Source organism: Mesoplodon mirus (assembly GCF_964341445.2).
Source record: "Mesoplodon mirus genome assembly, chromosome: 7".
NCBI lineage: Eukaryota > Metazoa > Chordata > Mammalia > Artiodactyla > Ziphiidae > Mesoplodon > Mesoplodon mirus.
Window position 1 is genome coordinate 110,178,870 of NC_138983.1, and position 21,633 is coordinate 110,200,502.

Sequence of the window (21,633 nt, forward strand, 5' to 3'; positions counted from 1 at the left end):
TCTTATTACCTGTAAAATATTATGGAATCACCTGGAAATAGTAAGATTTTTAAACTATGTGAAGTTTATATATTAATCTGCACAAAATTATTCCTTGTAATTGCCTTCAATAGAATTTATCTGTAGATTATATATTTAGCCATTTCAAATAAATATAGAAATAAATATAACACTTTCTTTAATTTTCCTAATAATGCACTATGGTTTATATGTTTTAAAGAAAAGGGAAAATTCTTTAAAAGGACAACAGACTCCAGGTAGACAGGTTGCAATACACTCAAAACAAATTTTATTATATATTGTTAATATAATTAGTAGTAAAAGTATAAATTGAACCATGTTTTCCTTTATAAAGCTCTACAAAATTAAAGATTTCTATTCAGACTCATAATACCTAGATGTCATCTATGGTTAAATTTTGGCTAATATGCTTGAAACACTCTGTAAAAAGAGAAACTATGTAAAATTGTTTATATATTATCAAAAATAACTGTGGAACACTCATTACAATTTAAAATGAGATTACTTAAAATATGGATTGTAAATTCTTCTAATTTTCATTGAAACAGATTTAATCTTGATAGGTGAGTTGTTTTTGGTCCATGTGCCCCATCGAATTCCAGTTGAAAGCAATTTTCCAGGGAAGTAATGAATGCCATTCAGATTTGCGAGACCACACTGGTTGAACCACCAGCCGGTATTGTTACTGAGGTGGCTGCAGCTCTTCACAGACTGACCATTGATGAAGCATACAGGGCGACATCCATCATTATCAACATCTGATGTGCTAAAAGGCATTGCATTTTGATTATCTTCTTTTCTGAAACCCCGGAATGCATCACCTAGGTAAAATAGATTTTTTTTAATGATGAAATTGAAAGGCATTTTTTGTAATTTTAATCAACCTTTACCAACTCATTATGCAAAAGCATTACATCTCAGAACTAAGGTTTAAATAATATTTTACTAGGTATTATATTAAAATCTCTCCTCCGGGTGCAATATGCCAAAATCTGTTAATAAATTCCTCAACATGATAGGCATGTTTAAGTAGACATTTGTTGGATCAAATTATGGTGGTCTGTGATGGCCTAGGAAAACTTTGCATATTATCAGTTAATAAATTGAAAACTATTAAATTGTTACATAATTGTATGAAAGGACCAAACAGTAGCTGTATAAATTGAATGATAGTTTCCTTCGTATGCTTTAAAAACTAAATCCCATCCCTTACCCCTGGTAACAAGGGGTAATGTGCTCTCCATTTCTACAATTTTGTCATTCCAATTATTTCATATAAATAGGCTCAGAATATGTAAACATGAATAAGTGGACATTTGATATAACATCACAAATCACAAAATGGAAGCTTGGCTGTGTAGACAGAAGCAGATAATTTAGGTCAAAAATATGGTGTATAAACCTGTCATACTTTGGGGAAGAATAATATGGTAATTGGTAATTTAGGCAAAGAAAATAATTTACACATAAATTTTTATACCAGTACCATTTTACATCACTTTAGATAGAAAGGTATGGATGAAGGTGAAACCTCTACCTTTAAGGAACAAATTTATAACTGCAAAAGTTGTTTGATTTTATTTAGTGGCCACCAAGTTTATATTAAATGCCCAATGCCCTCAAGAAAAAAATCAGCTATACCACTGAGGTATGCCTTTTCTTCATGGCTCTCCACATGATATGCATACTAATTGGATAGTAGTTAAAACACCACCGTATTTTAAAGATTTACATTGGACATTCTATGTATGGTATCCCTGATAGTCACAGTAATCTTCAAAGATTAAGTATCTTGGCCAAGGCAACCTGGCTAACTAAGTAGCAGGGGTAGAATACATGTTTGTTTGTTTCTTTTAAACCATATAAATAAAAGATTCTAATTAGTCCCATTGTACTTAGATTTCACTTATAGATAAAATTTGCTAATATGTTTGAAACACTAAGTAAAAGTGAAGCTATGTAAAATCTTTGAAGAATTCAAAGTTCACATTTGTTTCATTATGTTCCAAATGTTTGGCATCTTTTGAGATGTCTTTGAGGAACCTGGAGAACTTCACTAATGGTAGTGGCCTACCCTGTACCCCAGCCCTGTCTCTGACCATGTACTTCATAGGAACAAAATGCCAAAATTGCACATATTTGCAGGGAGAATATCATTTTCAATACCACATGGTGCAAAACCTTTCAGAAGTTCAAATGAGAATGACAACACTTGTGGAGCATTGCCTAAATTATATGATCCCTCCACAGATACTCTCCCTGGTTAAGTCCAACCATCAGAAGGATCATACATTATATGAGCTCCTCAATGGATTATGTTTAATAATTTACTCTAAAAATATAATGCATAGGTCTATTTTTTAAAGAAATGGTCCATTAAAACTCACTATTACATTTTCTGTCCAAGTGTAATTAGAAAACATGACACTTTGTTTTCGCTAAGAACCCAGAGAAATGTCTCTCAAGTTTTAGAACCAGGACAATGTGTCCTCATGGAACAACTGTGCTTCTCAAATGTTCAAATTTCATATTTCTATTTTTGCTCTGAGCTCAAAGTCGAAGGTCTTGCTCACCTCTACCAAATACCTGATCATAATTAACTATACTGCTATCTTTACATTATCTTGACATCTTTTTCTTTATTTTGATTATATTATGTGATCAACATTTGAAAGTTACTTAACAACTTTATTGGGAAAAGGCAGAATAAGGCATGACAAAATTTGAGGCTTCCAAAATGAAAAAATTCTTGCCATTATAAATTGTATCCTCTAATGAGATCCTAGTCATCTTCTAGAGAAATCCCACATAAACTTTTCCTAACATTGTATGTTCCATATTTAGATAGTTCTTTACTCATTTAGAGATGAAGCCTCAAAAATTATATAACTCCTTAAAATTGTCCCTATATGTCAATATTTAAATTTCAGACTTTTACTTAATATCCTAAGTCTAAACCCCCTCAGATATCAGAGATTCCATCCACACCAGACAACTTCTCATGCCCAGTAATTTTCCTCCCTGTGTGCCTGGACTCAAGCTGCTCTGTTTGCCAACATTCATTTGCCAAAAGCCTATCCATTCCTCCAAGTACAGATCAGTGATTCTCAACTATAAGGATGCCAACATATCCATCTAGTGAATACAAATACCTTGGCCCAAACTTACTGAATCAGATTCTGCATGAGTATGTACTTTCAGAAAGCATCCCAGGTTGACTCTAACATTAATTCTTTGTTGAAAACTACCCTTCTCTGGATGCAATCCATTGGAATCATTCTCTCTTTCTCTTTAGCCCCCAAAGCTCTATCAGTATTCTGTGTTTTCAGTTTTATTTAATCTCCCCCTCCATATTGTGATCAGTTAAAGAACTGGGAACATAACTCATTCATTTTTGGATTTCTAACACTAAACATACCTAATGAACAAGTACCATGATGAGCAATGAACAGGAGAGCTGAATTTAGTATTAACTCAAGTTTAAAATATCAGCATCAAAATATAAATTTAATATCAAGTATTTTGAAGTTCTAAAAATTTAGCTTATTTGGAAATGAGTAGATGTACCAAGATATAGCCAAAAAACAAAAAGAAAAAGAAAAGACCTCACTAAACTAGTTGTTCTATCAACCTGGGTCCTTGCCCTTGCTCAGATGTGATGAGCTGGGACTCTTGGACAAGTCACTTAATCTTTCAGGTTTCTTCACCTGCAGAGTGAGAAGAGTGAAGATCAGCTCTAACATTCTATGACTTCTAAACACCAGCCTCTCAGTACATGAAAATGTAAATAATGCCTTCCCAGCCTGCCCCACAGATTCGCTTTCTAAAGAATCAATTGTGATTACATATGGCAAAATTGTTTTAAAGTGTATAAAGCACTTCAAAATCACGAGGTGATGCAACCATCATAGCAGAGTTTAAAAACTCAAGACTTAGCCAGTTTTCTCATTCCTAATCTATTCTGTTATCAGTTATGTGTCATATACCAAAAGAAATGCATTACTTTTATCTTCATCTAATATTGAATCAGCTATATGTAAATCTTTTGGATAATTTTAGGAATAAAAAACTTACCAGCATTTCCCGAATATCGTCCTAAGTGCATTTTAAAAAATCTTGTTTCATCCTCTAGCCAAAAATTATCATATGATGCATAAGCAAATGTGTCATCTTCAGATTCCAGTGCCACATACAGCATAAAACTGGTATTCTTCTGATTCACTATGTAAAAAATCTTTTTCAGCCCTAGCCAAAATTCACCTGTTTAAAAAAAATGCTTTTTTAAATATATTTTAATACAAGTTAGAATGACTTTTTGTTATTAAGTGTTTGGTTTTGCTTAGTGTTTCAATAACTCCAAGATGGCACACATAAATTATTTGAGAGACTAGATTGCCCTGGTTCAAATTATCAGTGTTTGCCTAATTTACCAAAACATATATATATATATATATGTGTATCTTCCCACTTCTACTTTACTAGACTTGGGATAACTAGTCTCTGTTTCATTTTTTTATCTCCCCAAATTAAATTCAAAAATTCATTTAAAGATCACGTAAAAAGTCAAGTTTTACCTTAAGGGCTGTCAACAAAAAATGAGTTCAAATATTATGGCAGGTAACAAAATGATGTGTACCAGTAAATATAAGAGGTTTAACCTCCAAATCAGCAACTCCTAAAGAAATATTTTCTGAAAATTCTCAGTAGAAATTATTTTTTCTGTCTTTGAGAATAATGTTTTGTGAACAAATATTTCTTTGTTAAAATGAAGCTCATCAGTTACCTATGAATGAAGACATAAGGTAGCGACACTTGAGCATACCCAGGTTAAGGGTCAATATTTCCACGATGATTATAGATCCAAGATGGATTATTGAGCTCCCTAATTCAGACTGCATTCTTCTTGCATGTTCTAGCCAATGGCTTTCTACCTCCCTCTACCCACTGTGGCATAACCTAAATGTGGACACTCCTGCTCTGAAGTATATCCCTCTGCTTGAATCATGAAATTACTGAAGGAAGTAAGGATCTAGTCAAAACAAACTTCAAGAGTTGGGAGACAATGTGACAGCATTCAAATCTTGAAACTATAGCTAAGATACTAAGTCACTCTCCAGGCCTTACAGGGGCATTTTAACTACATACCCACTTAGAACTGAAAAGTATTCTGAAGAAATACTGGAAGAAAGGGAGCATAGGAAGTAAAAAAGAAGTACAAGAAGGAAGGTGAGCCTTCTTAGTTTCTCACAGTCTGACACTACAATTTAAGTGTCCTTGCCATCTTTCCCCTCTACCCCAACCTCAGATTTAACTGAACAATACATTTTCTTTAATCCCAAGTTTATTTTTTTAAATAGGCCAAGTACAAAGCAGTCTGCTTATGTGAAGTATACCTTCCTGAAGACATTTTTTGTCAAAACTCAGATAATTTTCCCATGGAAATAAGCATTAAGTAAGAAAGATAACAACTTAGAGCCTGCAGATCTATGACAGCTCAATTCAGAAGGCAGCTCTTACTGGAAAATTGGAGGTAATGTTGAGAAAACACAAGTATTTCAACTGCATTCCATAGCATGGCAGCTATTTGGCCTTACTTATGACATTTTATTACATTTCATGTCCCTTCTAACATCATTGGCACGCTGTAGGGTTTTTAGCAGTAGGACAAACACCACCACTTATTAAACCCTTGGATGACATATTATGGGATCTTAAAGACTCTAAATTATAACAACAGTAACTTAAAATAATAGCATGAAAATGATCAAAGTCACCTGCAAATGTTCCAATTAATGTAAAATTCTGCAGGGTTCAGAAATACTGGTGCTTCTATTCACCAGCAAAAGTTGATGCTGCCATTTGGTAATAACGTGAACAGATTTTACAGTTCACCTGGGGTTTACATTTTCCAAGTTTTGAGCACAGTGATTTTTACTGACGTTTACATAATTTGAATTCCTACAGCCATGGACCTCAATTCTCTATTTCATTTGCTTGTGTAGACACAGCACAAATCTCAAGAATTTCAAGGTCCTTGCTCATTCAGGTTTTCATTCTACAAATAGTTATTGAGTATCTGCCAGAATTCTGCTGGGAGCATAGTCAATACTTAATAAATAACACAATTGAGAATTTTCACTCAAATCACATTTCAACTAAAAATAAAGATTTTCATATCCTAACTGAAGACCTATTTATTTTAAGTAATTTGGCATATAACCAGAGGGTAATTTGTCATATTTTTATATTCACAAGGATTTGCTATTTTTACTAACTATTTGACCAATAGAGACAGAGTCCATAGGCATATTATCAAAAAGAAGAAAAAAGAGGAGAAATAAATAAAATTTGACCTAAAAGGTCACCAAATCCATCCAGATAGTCGCACCATAACCTTTGGAAGTCAATTATCCCATCGATCCTTTTCTGTATCACAGTCCATCCACCTCCTCTGTAATCCATGTCACACATTACCTAAAATAAACCCAGAAAAGACAAAAATAACATAATATTATTTTCATTCTTTGATATAAAACTCATACTTCACCCTTAAAGCCTAGAGAAAGAGAAGATACTTCCACTGAAAGTTTCAATGCAACTGTATGTCATTAATGTATTCAGATTTTTTTTAAATCTCTAGAAATACTACTGTTTATTATAAAACAAACCTAATTGTGGTCCCTGTATCAGTCATTTTTTTAACATATGTATTTGGAGCATTTTAAGGTTAACCTCTTATTCCTCATCTCCATAAATATTTTTTAGTTGAGTAATAACTGTACCAATCTGATATGGCAGAGTGATGTATTTCTTTATAAATTAACTTTTCCTTTTAATTAAAACACTGATTTTTTAAAAACAGTGTTAAATGTGCCTGTGTGCCTGTCTTTGATTGCTTTTTTCCTCCAAAAGCCTGGAAGGCCTGTGTTCAGACTGGGAATTTCAGACAGAAAGGCACGATTTGTGCCCCATCTCAGCAGGCACTCATAGGTGCATCTGTGGTGCTCTGTTAAATGTCTCTAAGAGGACAACCATAGGGAACCCATAGAAGTGACACAGCGAGAAAATCAGAGCAATCCTCCCCATCAGAAACTTCCCACACACAGACAGAAAAAGGCAGTGTGGAGGAAGTTAGGGAACCAACACTTTCCCACAAAAGAGGTAATTATGCATCCCACTCTTCACAATATTAGAAGCCTTCCCTTTCCACATCTGTTCAGGTCCATTTTTGAATCTGTAGGTGAAGTAATTTAGGTAATTTAAAATTATTTCTCACTTAATTCCCAATTTTTGGCATCCTGTCAATAGATGTCAAAAAATAATGTTAGTAACTCTGAGACGAGAAACTGGTTTAGAAAAAAAATATTTTAATAAAGACTATCAATAAGGAATGATATTGGTATTATAAATTTCTTAGGCACAAAAAAGTAACCAGAAAATTATATATATATAATTTTTATATATTATATATACTATATGTAATATAGTAATATTATACATAATTTTAATAACATAATTTCTAGTAGAAATTTCTTCTAGAAATCATGGTATAGAACTACTAAGGATAAATATGAGTAATTTATTTTATTTTATTTGAGAAATGGATCAGCTTCTCAATCTGTCTCACAATTCAGTGAAAGGTTTTTTTTGATTATTAATTTCTTATACAATCACAAAAAATCACTTGTCATCCAAAGAAAGTATAACCAAGTATAGGAAGAGAAACTAAAGTATTTTTAGCAAGCCCCAAGGCAAAACACACAATTATTTTTTAATATCCATAAGCTAATTCAAGCAAGTAAGTATTTATTTTTCATAGTTCTGCCTACTGTAAGGATAATATAAGATCTTGCACCAAATGGATTTACTTTAAAGAGTGTAACTATGAACACTCAAATAGAAAAGTGAAAGACCCTCTAGTTCTTTTATTGGTCTGTGGTTTGGGCAAAGAATTCCAGAAAATGAAAATTTTGAAACTGGAACTTATACTGATTTATTTTAAATTTTTTGAGAAAAAATAAAATATTAAAACAATTAAAATTCCAATATTATTTAAATAAATTAGATGCCTATCCTATTCCATATAATAAGGGAAAACTTTACCTCAAATGGGTAACTAGATCCTTCTGGGTGGATTATATACAAACCACTTGGTGTTTTAGTGACAGAACCAATGGTATCCTTAATATCAGTACAATCTAAACCTAGAAAAGTAAAATTAGTTATTTAGGATATTTCCACATATACATTTAAGACAATCATTTTATAACAGAGAATTGACAGTGATATCTGAAATTATTATTATTAAAATATTCAGTAATGATGATGATTTTAACTTTTTGAAAATGAAAAATTATCTCAACTTTAGAAATAAGAAGAAACTAGATAGATAGGTGGAGGAACTGGGATTGAATAAGTTATGCTGCAATAAACCTTCACTAATAACTAACTCACTGTTATTGATTAGTATTCCATTTGGTACCAACATTTATTTAATATATTTTATTATTATACATCCTCTTGTCCAATAAATAATGCCCTTTCAGAAATCTAGGCTTATTTTGGGAACATAATATGTAACAGAAATCTGTGTGAATGAGGAGGAGAAAATCCAAAGGAATAAGTAGATTAATTACTATTGACACATCCTTTCTCCACTATTTGAAATTTCAGAGATTCTGGTGTTTTGGGGCCCACCATTACAAACAGGCAAAGGGAGAGGAGGGGGAAATCACTTTCTTCACCAGAAAAACTGATGCTGAGGCTGGAGCCTGCTCTGTTGACAATAGCTAGAACTGTAGCAGTCTATAATCACCTTCTCTTAAGCACTACCCTTTCTAGGGGATTGTAAATATATTATGTAGATATGATATTATAGTTTACTCTTTGTGTTATATCTTATGTAGATATGTATGTAGATGTGATACTATAGTTTACTTTACTTTGTGTTATCTTTTATAAATGTGATAAAACAAATTCAACCCTTATAGCATCAGTTACCAAGAGAACAAACACATGAAAGCCTGATACTTCAGAGCCAGAAGCTTGGGTTAGATTCCTTGTTCTACTATTTACTTGCCAGAACCATTAACTAAGTTACTTAACTAATTTTCTTCATGTGCAATATTGTTATAATAATAATACTATCTACTTCATAGTGTTATTCTGACGATTTACATAGTAAGACATTATATCAATATAAAGCACATAGCACAGTGCCTAGCGCACAGTAAATATGCAGAAAATGTCATCTACAAAAAGTTAGCTATAAAAAATTGTTTGCTTTCCCCTTCACTTCTAGAAGAGTTAGATTTGTTGCCTTTCTTCTGAATTGCTAAGAGACATTTTCATAATAACTTTATGTTCAGAGATATGATAATAGAAGTTTACAATGTAGGACTAATCTGAGTTGGAATATCTGCTTTGCCATCACCATCCAAATAAATATGAACAGGTTATTCAGATGTTTCTGGGCTCCATATTCCTTATCTGATGATGATCATCATCATAGTGAACACTTATACTATGCATCAAGCAATATTTTAGGAGCTTTTGGTGTATTTGTTCATTTAATCCTCATAAGAACCATATGAGGTAGGTACTATCTGTTTACTGATGAGGAAACTGATATCAAGGAAACAGTGGATGAGGGATTTGAAGACAGGTGATCTGACACCAGAGTCCTTGCTCATAACCACCATGTTACACTACCTACACTTATGGGAAATAAATGAGATATAATAGAATAACAAAAAACAACATGTGAAAGTGCCTGTCATAGTACCTGACACATAGGTGATTCTCATTAACAGTTTATTTCCTTCTCTTTGTAAAGAAAAAAGAAAGATCATTCACTAGGCTGTCAATAAATATTTACTTGCTTGGAACTTTTTGTTATTAATTCACAACTGTAAGATATATAGGGCACTTTTCTTAGAAACCCATGACTTTAGGAATTACTATACAGTGTTTTAGTATAAACTATGCTGAATTCCAGTTTCTTTTATCTTAAGTTTCTTTTTCTTTTCAAATTTTATGTCCCAATTTGAAACATCTCAAGCATGTTAAAAATACTTTTTACAGGTGGGAGGAACTCTGAGACCTTCTTTTCTTCTAACTGAAGATTGATTATTAATATTAAAATGTAAAAGGAGAGCCTGAATTCAGTTACATAAAACTATGCTATTTTCAACAGATTCATAATATCTGTATACAGCCATAGCTTTCAAATGGTCAGAAAAGCTTCCCAATTCAGGAAAGTACACATTGTCTGGGTTGAAATTTGGCAGGTATTACTCCTCCAGTCTGTTAGATGATAATGAGCTGTAAAAGTTCTAAATGCACCAACCTGTCCAGGAAATTTTTAAGCAATAAAAGACAAGTATGAAAAGGGTGAAATACCAGAGTTCTCACCATGTGACTGAACTGGTCTGTGAGGAAAAGTATCCAGCTGTTTTCTAAAAACTTCTGTAGTCAAAAGGAGAACTCGATTCATGAGCTCATTAACCTAAACACACATGCATACATTTAAGCAAATTTATATTTGAACAAAACTCTCTTAGCTGAATTTTATAAGTGATATATCTAAGCCTCTTATAAATCCAGCTTTGAAATATATATAATGCCCATTTTTCTTTTGAACTCCTTACTTCTCTAAGCAGTAAAGAAAGGCATTACTAAATAGCAATCATTAAATTGAGTACTGTTTTCCTCCTACACATTTCTTTCATCTGCCCAGTTCTGCATTTGACTGCTCTTGCAGATCTGTTCTTTGTATCTTTCCTGCTCCTTTGCTGTAGTTTCTTATCTGATCTCCCTGTCTCCTCCCTCTGCTCTTCCTCAAGTCATCCTCCTCACTAGCTGTCAATCTAATCATCACATTTCCCTGCTCAGACACTTCGATGACTCCTTGGTGTGGCATGAGTTAGCTCCTATTTCTTTAAGTCAGTTTTCCTTATACACCTCAACCTCACCAGCCACTCCACCCCTGCACCACTTCAAGCAGTTCCCCAGAATGGAAGGTTCTACTCTTCTTACCCCACATTTGTGACCTTTGAAACATTTATCCATCTTTCATGATTCAGTTCATAATCTCTGTCATCTGGGAACACTTCTCATAGCTCAGATATTGAATTTCTTTGGTGCATCTTTCTGACAGCAGTCACAACATTTTCAATACATTTTTCTGCTCTCTTAGACTGTATAAGCTTTAAGTGCAAGATCTTTTTTTGTTGTTATTGCTTTCTGTTTGCCTGAGGATTACTATGGTGCCTCTAACATAATAGGCACTAAACCGATGTATGGACTTTAATGTATTAAAAAATTAAACAGTTATACCTCTAGCTAAGTATATCAATGTACACATACAATAACAACACAATTCTAAAAAATCCATACCTGATTAGATAAATAATCCAAGGAAGCTTGCTGCTCATCCATCATATTTCTTAGTAGTTTTTTGGTACTTCGTGTATAAGAAACAATAGAATTTTGCAAATTTCCTTAAATCATAACAAAATGTGTTTGCTAAATATTATTTTGTTATAGAAAACAATTACAGTGAAAATAATTACAAAATGATTTTGGATAAATATGTAACAATAAAGCTCAATCTAATACATAGAATTGCATATTCTAGTTAGTACTTTTTTGTTTAACCCAGGATTATCCAAGAAAACAATTATTTCAATACCTCGCAATGAAAGTATGCTTCCTAATAATTTAGATTACTCCCAAATAATGTAATCTGATATAAATGAGAGACAACATTCTGAATATCAATTCTCACTTTATAAGATGAGAGGTACAGAAGCAGGAGGTCCAAGACTCATCAGTTCTTACGACATAAGAAAGTAAAAAGCAATAATTCCATATCATGTAAGTTAATTTTAAAAGTAAATCTTTCTTTAAATTTTTTCTATTAATGCTATGTTTTCATATAAACAAATTACAAACACACATACATATATACCCATAATAAATCTTAGTCAAAAGTTTTAGCTGGTTGGTTTCTGGTTAACCTTTTACTATGTATTTTTGTTTTATTTTAAAACAATCTTACTTATAGAATAGTTTCAAGAACAGTATGAAGAACTTTTTCTTAATTCTTTTGAGCATGCCACCATGATGCCCCTGGATAATTCAGTGTGCTTTTCTTACACCAAAGACATTCTCCCCAACACAGCCATAAAAATCAGGAAATAAACATTGACTACCATGTACTTCTCAGATTTTATCCAAGTTTATTCAGTTATACTGATGATGTCCTTTACAACAAAAGGAGTCACACATTATGGCATACCTTATTCTTTTAAAAATTATTTATTTTTATGTTCCTAACTTTTACTCTAGCAGTAGAATCACATTAATAATTCGTGATATTTTAAAATCTACCTCACCCAGCTTCATCTCTCATTTTTACTTTCAGTCTCTCACTTTCTATTAGATACTCCCTGGATTTAGACATCTGTCTTAATGGATCTAAAGCCACACTCATAGGTTTGAGAAGCCTGAGATACCTGTGTTACACATAGAATTAAACACAATAATGTGAGCTTTTTATACTTTCTGACCTAGGAGTTACAGTCCTATAAGAACTGGATCAGAACCTCCTCCCTTTCTGATTCCCTGTCTCATTTCACCACCTATGTACATATAAATAGATCATGATAATTACTGCACTGTTACTAGTTTTAAACAAAAATGGAGATTTTAAAACTTTTTAATTTTATGCTTTGCTACATAAATTCGCTGTGAATTTGTATTATATCTATTGTAGCATTTACTCAATATTAGTGAATTTCTTCTCAAAACTCAGGTGAAATTTGCCATTTGTTCAGACGGAAGTAAGAAAATAGTGCTAGGCGAATTGATACTATCAGTGCGTTCTGGCTCGCCCCTTCCCTCTGTGGCTAGTTGGTGTCACTGGGCCATATTATATAGAAGAAGGATTTGTTCATTTACCAAAGCACCTACTATGTGCCAAACACATAAAACTCCTGGCCTCGGATGATCAGGATATATATAAAATGACCCACAAAAATGCTAAGGTATATTTTTCCATCTCTACCCTAGAAATAATAAATCATATACCTGTATAATTGTGGTTATTTTTAATACTTACTACACATGAAATGTTTTTCTTCTCGTGTAATTTTAGTTTTAACATCACATGATTCCTCACAATCTTCTTTATAAACAGTAGCATTACTTTTACTTTCACCTTTTGCATTAGATTCATCTTCTACAATGTTAACTACTGGAGAATCCTTTATATAAAAAAAATAGAAATAAGAAAAAATATATGAAATATGTTATATTACCTAATATGTCATAAATAAGAAGAGTGTAGAAAAAAAGATGAGATTTCAGGACATATACAAGGATGATCATTAGAAAAAAACATAATTAACTGGTTAGTTCAAACTTCCACAAATAAACCTTATGGGTAAATTCTAGGTATGAACAATAAATATATGTTAATTCATTATTTCTGCTCTCCTTTCTTCTTCTCCAATTCCAAAGGAATCATTTAGGGTTCACATTCTAGTGTGGTGGCTCTATGGCCTTGACTTTTAACTTTTACACATTTCCATGTGCGATATAGTTCTGACCATCCCTCTTCCAGAAATTGTGCAATTTGAAGTTCTTTGAATGGGTACTAAGAAGGTTCCCTGAGATGCCTACAACATTTCTATGCCAAAAACACTTTCTGCCACTAGTTATTAGGAATCGTGGTTTGGGGGAAATGTGCAAGAAAATTGTCGCTTTTGTATAAGCTAAAGTATTTACAGTTTTGAAATGTAAAATGTGCATAGATTTAAAAGGTACCACTGAATATTTAAAAAGGATAACCAACAAGGACCTACTGTATAGCACAGAGAACTCTGTTCAATGTTATGTGGCAGCCTGGATGGGAGGGAAGTCTGAGGGAGAATGGATACATGTACATGTATGGCTGAGTCACGTTGCTGTGCAACTGAAACTATCACAACATTGTTAATTGGCTATACTCCAATATAAAATAAAAAGTTAAAAATATTAAAAGATAAAAAAATAAAAGGTAGCAGTGATAACAGAAAAAAAGCATGGAATTTTGCTTGCAAAATCAACAACAGATATCATTTTAAAAAGCCAGTAACCTTATATATAGAATGGATAAACAACAAGGTCCTACTGTGTAGCACAGGGAACTATATTCAATATCCTGTAATAAACCATAATGGAAAAGAATATGAAAAAAGATATATATATATTCAGTTACATATGTATAACTGAATCACTTTGCTATACAGCAGAAATTAACACAACATTGTAAATCAACTACACTTCAATAAAATAAATTTTTAAAAAATTAAATTTAACTTAAATTAAAATAAAAAGCCAACAACCAACTACAAACCTGTGATTACTAGTGGGGAGAAGGAAGGAGAAAGGTGCAAGATGGGGTAGGAGATTAAAAAGTACTAACTACTATTCAAAAAGAAAAAAGAAAGAAAGCCAATTACAGATGTCATTCCAAAGGTATCTATTCTTGTTGGCACACTACTGGTTTTTTTTAATGTTAAAACATCCTTTGGTAGATTTTATGTGATTTAAAATAACTCTGTAATTTAAAGAAAATAATAACAAGCTTTGTCCTCTTTGACCTGGATATCGAGAGAAAGGTAAAGAGCTAATCACAATATAAAAGATATTTGCCCAAAAAGATGCTTACATTTTGTTACATAGATCTACTTTTAACTTTTTGCTCTTTCCCCTAAACTCCTATAATAATTGACATAGTAGATGTTTTCAAAAACTTAGGTTACAACTATATTTTTTAGATCTAAATAAGATTCTTAAATTTTTAGTATAGAGAATTGTTATTAATATTTCTGTAGGTTTTTTAGAATTTATTCTTGCTTCAACTTTGGAATTTAGTATTGATACAGTGGTAATTACATTTTATAACATTTAAAAATTATAAGCCAACATTTAAATGTATAGAGATTCAAATCACAATCTACTCATAGTATTGCATACACTATCTTAGCTATCAATCACTCTGACATTGTTTCGAATAAAATTTTCTAATTTTAAATTTTAACATTTCCTAGGAAACCAGTCACAAGACTATATTTGAAGTATGAAAGTTTATAGAATAGTTTATTTTAAGCAAAGTGATTTTTTTTACTACCTACCAGATATTTCATTATTAAAGTTAACTGGAAAGTTGTTGGCTAGTTTTTAACCAAGGCCTGCAATTTCTTTAACAATTTTTCACAAGAAATGTATTAAGAGTCAATCTTCGGTTTATGGTTTCCTAAGTTTAAAAGTAATATTATTTAAGCATAAGTCTCAGCATTTCTAAATAAACACTTTAATTTTCCCATAAATTATATTGAGTACTGTAATTAATCTTTTCAAACATATAATATATATCTTGAAAACTATATAATCATGCTTTCTTAGCTGAAATAATATTGTTGAAATTCTTACCGTAGAATGATGCACACAGTTACCTTGTATAACTTCTCCACAAGTAAAAATACATAGATTTAATAACAAGAGTGAAGCTTGGAAAAGATAAATCATATTTTTCTTGGTTGGAGAAATGAAAATTTTCTTCAAATATCAGTCAGCTCTGTGTGGAAAGAACTCTAGTACACAGAGTCTTCAGTCAAAAATTTCTGGAAGGTGTACAACAAAAACAGAAGCCAGTACTTACTAGTTTCCATGCCCTCGTTTGAAACACCTTCATATGAGAAACAAGGTAGCCTCTAGAGATCCAGTCATTTTAAGTTATACAAATCCTTTTTTATCACTACATGCCTGCATTGTAAATCCACGCTTTTGGAATACAGGCAGTAGTCAGCCAGCTAGGTAGCTAAATCAAGTAAGCAAGCAAGAATTTATAGCATCATCTAGTTTTTATGTCAGATTTTGTTTTTCTGCCCTTAGAAAAAATGCCTTTGATAAGGTGTAACTGTATAATTGCGAACCAGTTTGCATAAAAATAGTATCTAAAATAGAACTGACATCAGTCTCTATCCCTCTATACTACTCCATTTTTCCTCATAGCACTTTTCAATACCTCATATATTCTAGTAGGAAAGAAAAATAAATGCAAACTTAATGAGCATAGGGACTTTGAGGTTTTGCTCACTACTGTATCCCAGAACCTAGAAAGTGCTTGGCACATAGTAGGTGCTCAATATTTATTTCCTTCATAAAAGAATGAATTATTTTATGGTTTTTGAAGTGTGAAAAGTTAACCGTTATATTTAATTCATATGTCTCTTTTAACAAAATAGAGAGACTTTAATGTAATACGCTTTTTTATTTCTTAAATCATACTTATCTTCCCTGCCAAGAGATAAAACTTATGTCTCAAATTATCTTTCTATTTTCCAAATATCTAATCTTAAAGCCTTTTTTTAATAATCAATACAACTTAATAAAGGACTGTACAACTTAAATAAAACATGAAAAACCTGCTTAACATTTTGAAGAAAGGAATAAATAACTTAAAGGTGAAAAAATAGATCTGTAATTTTTAAAAAAGTTTGGTAAGATTGTGTTTAAATTTTCTTCTTGGGTATCATTGTAAAGCAACATTTGAATGAGGAATGATTATATGAGTAAACATCTGTAGGCAACTAAGAAACCAAGTTATGCTTCTTAATGCTAATACATCATGTGACAAAGCAATAAGGTGCCTATGAGTGATGAGATATCAAACTAATAATATAGAAAAAACTAGACTTTCAGGAAGGCTAACCATGACCAAATACTTCAAACAGTAAGTACAACCTTCTCACTTTTATTTGCACTTTACACTGCCCTACTTTGCTTACTCTCTCTCAAATTGGCCCTGGAGAAACAGACTTGTGATGATAGCAGTGGGAATAGAATCAACTTAAATTCCTGTGACTAGGCCAGTTAAAAATTTTCAAAGATAGCTAATCAACCCAGTATACACATTTAGCCTTTCTTTGTCAAGATTATCTATTCTACCCTCTTGGCATGGTCCTGAAGGGGGCTTATGTGTTTTGTGTTTTAACTCAAAACTGGATTTTTTGTGGCACTTTTGAATCTCAGTCACCAGAACACATTCCAATTTGAGTCATTGTATCCAACTTTGCAAAAACTCTGCTTTAAATAGCTTCAACTGGAAAAGTTTATTATTTGAACTCTAAAAATGAACAAATTGAGTCACAAAGACAGAGGCATTTGAATTGTGAGCTAGTGATTTTTATTCTGTTTGTACATTCTGCTTCCAATCTGGGAGTTTTTTCCACACAAAAAGAAAGAAAGAAAGAAAGAAAAAAAAACTGGCTGAAATACAGTCAGAATTTATATGTACTTTAAAAATGAGCTCCAACAAAGAATTTCAGCCTTTTTTCAAATTTTTACTTGCAAAACCACTAAACCTGGTGGCTAAAAAATCCAATTTTCCATAAGAGCTTGAAACAATTTCAATATGATGATCTCTTTTGGCATATCTTTCCTGGAGATTACTAAATTAAATCTGCACTACTTTCCTGGCCGCCGATGGTCTATTTCCAGAATCTGGCAGCAAGGCTGGCACCATTAAAAGCCTTTGAAATGCGACGTTATAAGTAGGGAAATGGCAAGGAAGACGACTTGCAGACGGAATGGCAGAAGCGTCAGGGAATGGGTGAGAGAATGTAGAGAAAGGAAATTTCCACTCCACAAAGCCTTTTAAAAGAGATGGTGTTTGGGGATAGTGATGCTCCAGAAAGACACAACTCAAACCCCACAGCAGGACTAGGTAGTTAAACAACAAATCCTACCCTGAATTATCCCCGAGGCAATCATTTCAGAGTCCCCACGGTGGCGTTTGCCTGTATCTGAAGATTTTGCGTCTCAGTGTCTTTCATCACTCTCAATACCCTCACGAAAACATCATCATAAAAAGGGAGGTAGAACGGAGTCAGGCTCCGAGGCACAAGTCAGCTCCCCATTCCTGCGAAGACTCGCGTCCCTGAGGATGCTAGGGTTCCAGGCCGCCGCCCGCAGTCAGCTCGGAGGGGTGGGGGGAGTAGGAGGGAGTCCGCGCCTCCTATTGGCTGCCTCTGGAGCCCCGCCCCCACACCCTGGCAGCCGTCGCTAAGGACGCGGTGGGGTTGGGGTCGCGGCCGCCACCTCTGCCATTGCTAGGCAAGGTCGCCGCTGCTGCAGCTGCCGTCGCCACCACAGCCAAGAGCGCCAGTGTGCGGGAACCAGAGCTGCCGCGGCCAACCTTCCCGCCGCAGTGACGCGGGGCCTGAGACGGAGTGCAGGGAGGGGCGGAGAAGGAGGAAGCCGGAGCTGCCATAAGGGAGGCTCCGGGGGCGAGCCGAGAGGCGGCGCTGAGGTGAATGAAGGATGATGACCGGGAGGCCCGGAGCCCGGAGCGCGGTCGCAAGACTGGGCACTGAATCCTCGGACATCCGCGTCAGAGCCCCCCTCAGCCCTCGGTTGAGCGGCGGGCGTCACCGACCTGGCGCTTACCTGTATCCTTCCAGCTGTGGCTGCCGGCGTAGCGGTGTTGGAAGCGGGGTCCATCTTTTTTCCCATTAGACTCCCATTATCACAGATGCAAGGTGATAGAAACTAGCTAGTCATCTTACTGCGGATATTTGTTTCAGTAACTGTCGTTGCTCCCCTTAAACCTGAAATACCATTTTATCCTATGCTAGGACCGCTTTCCCGGCTACCTTGTTATCTCACCCCCATTCAACTTTGGTTTAAAATTTTTGTGAGTTTTCAAATAGATCAACCGTGTGTTCTATGGGGATTGTTTTGTCTTCTAGAGTTATGCCGTTATGCTCCTTACTTCATATTATCCACCCCCTGATTAATCATGCTGCTTGGAGAAAAGAATTCCACAAATAGGTAAAATGTTTTGCCTTCCTGAAACAGTCCGTTTTAACAGTTAACCTAGCACTTCCCTAATTTATTTACCAGAGCTGCTAAAGCCTAACACAGTTGGTTAATTTGTTTTGTTTTCCATCCTCTGCCCAGGCTGTTGTCAGAGAGACAACAGACAGAAAATGAGAAGCAAAGGACCCGGAGGCTTTGCACTGCATTATCTCTTGACCTGTCCCTAAGAATTGGTCTAGCCCACCTCTGAGATTGCTGTTGGTTGCATCGTAGAAAATTGAAAGAGTGAAAGAGTTTTGTTTTCAAAATATGTAAACCATGTTTATTCCTTCAGATAATGTTATGATAATTAGAGTGTAACCTTTGTATTCTCAAAGGACTTGGTTGGTAGTGATGGTGCTGTATAATCATCTTCATTCTTGTCAAAGAATGGAGTGTCTTCACTTTTCAAGTTAAACCCCATTTTCTTATCCTTATTGTCTTCCACTTCTGGGATGTTGAACTTTTAAAAGCAAGTCAACAACCAATTTTCATTTAGTGCCTGCTCTTTGACTAGGTGCTTGGGATACAACTCTAGTGAGGAAGACAGATATGTACAAAGCTTAACTGATGGTAAAATATCCCCCCTCTGATCATGCTTTCCTCAAGCTTTTAACCCTTCTGTCTTTTCTTTCTTCAGTCAACTTCTCAGAAACCCTAACCTGCAATAGCAGCTTCTAATTTTTTTCATCTATTCATTATTAACTCCATTCACTTTGGCTTTTGCCCTTACTACTCCTCAAAACTGTCCTTGCTCAAGAAGTAATCTGAAATAAACTGTATTGCTTTCTGTATGGATTTGATTCTGTCCCCTTGACATTGTATTTTCTTGGACCCCGAACTCCTATTACACTGACCCTGATTTATAGCTAAATCAGAAAATAGGGAGGCACTGTAAGTGGCTCATTGACAAAGTGTATCTTTCCATCATTTTTATTAGTGAAATGGTCATAAACTTAATATTTTTAAATTTATGAGGTATGAATATTGATACAACAAAGGAAATATTTGTAAATAAATTCAGCAGTACCTCAAATGAACAAAACCAAATAGACATAATTCCAGAATTATGTTGGTTTCCTATAAAGAAATGTATTACTAAAAATATACTTGAATTATAAATATATAGTTAAAATTAAGAAAGTTGTAGATGATCATTTCAATAGATGCCCAGAGCTTTGCTAAAATCCAACAACTTTTGCTAGTATGTGTGTGTATATATGCATCTGTATGTATATATAAGTATATATAATATACTTTTTGCTAATATATATATATATATATTTGCTAGTATATATAAAATTAGTATATATATTTAAATTGGGATAGAGGAATTCTTTTGAATGTAAAAAAGACTATGATACTAAATCAAGAATATCATTATGTTACTAGTTAGAGAAACACTTAAGCACCTTTTGTATTATTTTGGATGTCCTTAGTATCTGTAATGTTTCATATTGGATATCTGGCACAAAGTAGGTATGCAAATTTATTGAATTAATGACTAAATTAAAAAAAATGAACTGCAGACTTAAAATAAGCAAGTGACTTGTAAAATTTCTACATGTGACTTCCAAATATGAATTCAATACTCAGAGGCCATCCAGCTTTCTGTTGAAGTACTCTCACTCAAGTCAGAATTCCCTGACTCTAAAGGCAAGGAACAAAACCTTATGAAGTTCATCTAATTAAAATTAGCTGAAGTTCTATAATTTCACTTTCTTAAAATAATTCAAATAGGAATAGAATAAAGAAGTGAAGTTCTTTCATGTCCCCTTCACACTATGCCTCTTGTTTTCTCATAAATATCTCCAGTCTTTTCCCCTTCCATTTTATCCTAGCTCCCACCTTGCCTCTCTTTGTTCCCTACCCAGTTTACACCCTATTCTTAATTATCTACACATATTCTCTCACCAACATCCTTGGTTCTTTGCACTCCTATTCTTTCTCAACCACCCAGTAACTACTACAACCCTATTTCTCTACCCCTTCACTCAACAATAAAAATGCTGTCAGAGAAAAAATTCACAAAACCGATACAGCTTGATGGTTTCCAGCTTCACCAGAACAAGAACAGGGTTCTCTTTTGTTCCTCTTAATTAGTTTCTGTGCCAGATCTTGATCACCTCCCGTCACTCGCAGTAGACTGTCTTACTATAATACTTCATAAGAGAGTGGATGCCATGAACTCCCTCAGGTCCCTCCCAACAAACAACACAAACCTTCTTACTCCCATCACCACCCTCAATCCCCTACCCTGCTTTTTATTCCAGGCTCACTGATGGGATATCACTTTTACTGTAGAAGGTGAATCCATTCACTTGTGCCCTATTTTCATCATCTCTCTTCTCAGTAACCCTGGATTGTAAATTATCCTAACTCTCTCTTACAATTTACTTCCAACTTTTGTCAAATAGCCTTCTTTCCCTACAGCCTGTAAACATGCTCTGGTCTTAACTATCCTTAAAACTAACTATCAAACCCTTTTAACTGTGTTCTAATATTTCCTGTCTCCTTAGTCAAACCTCTAAAAAAGCATAGTCTAAATTCACCATCTCTATCTTGAGTCATATTTTACACTACATTCCAAAGTATGCTTGAACTGATAAAAAGGGTAAATATAAAAATAAATACAAAATCATAAAGGAAAACTGACAGAAAATAGAACTTCAACTTTTTCAGAGTTTGAAGGTATAATAACTT

The 21,633-nt window shown here is 33.8% G+C and overlaps 2 protein-coding genes across 2 annotated transcripts in view; one reads left to right on the forward strand and one right to left on the reverse strand.

The window, feature by feature from the left end:
• Nucleotides 1-218: 218 nt before the first annotated feature.
• ANGPTL5 (angiopoietin like 5) lies at nucleotides 219-15,597 on the reverse strand (the record flags this gene model as incomplete). The annotated part of the gene is made up of 8 exons (XM_082627766.1): nucleotides 219-842; nucleotides 4,096-4,281; nucleotides 6,375-6,495; nucleotides 8,125-8,225; nucleotides 10,435-10,528; nucleotides 11,419-11,522; nucleotides 13,145-13,289; nucleotides 15,502-15,597. 8 exons carry the CDS (start codon nucleotides 15,595-15,597, stop codon nucleotides 523-525), a joined length of 1,167 nt encoding a protein of 388 aa, XP_082483892.1. The 3' UTR covers nucleotides 219-522.
• A 2,796-nt stretch (nucleotides 15,598-18,393) lies between these two features.
• CEP126 (centrosomal protein 126) overlaps nucleotides 18,394-21,633 on the forward strand; it is a gene marked incomplete at both ends in the record, with an annotated part of 109,957 nt that continues 106,717 nt past the window's right edge. The window contains 1 exon segment of the mRNA XM_082629501.1: nucleotides 18,394-18,521. Within this exon segment, the coding sequence (XP_082485627.1) occupies nucleotides 18,394-18,521 (128 nt within the window).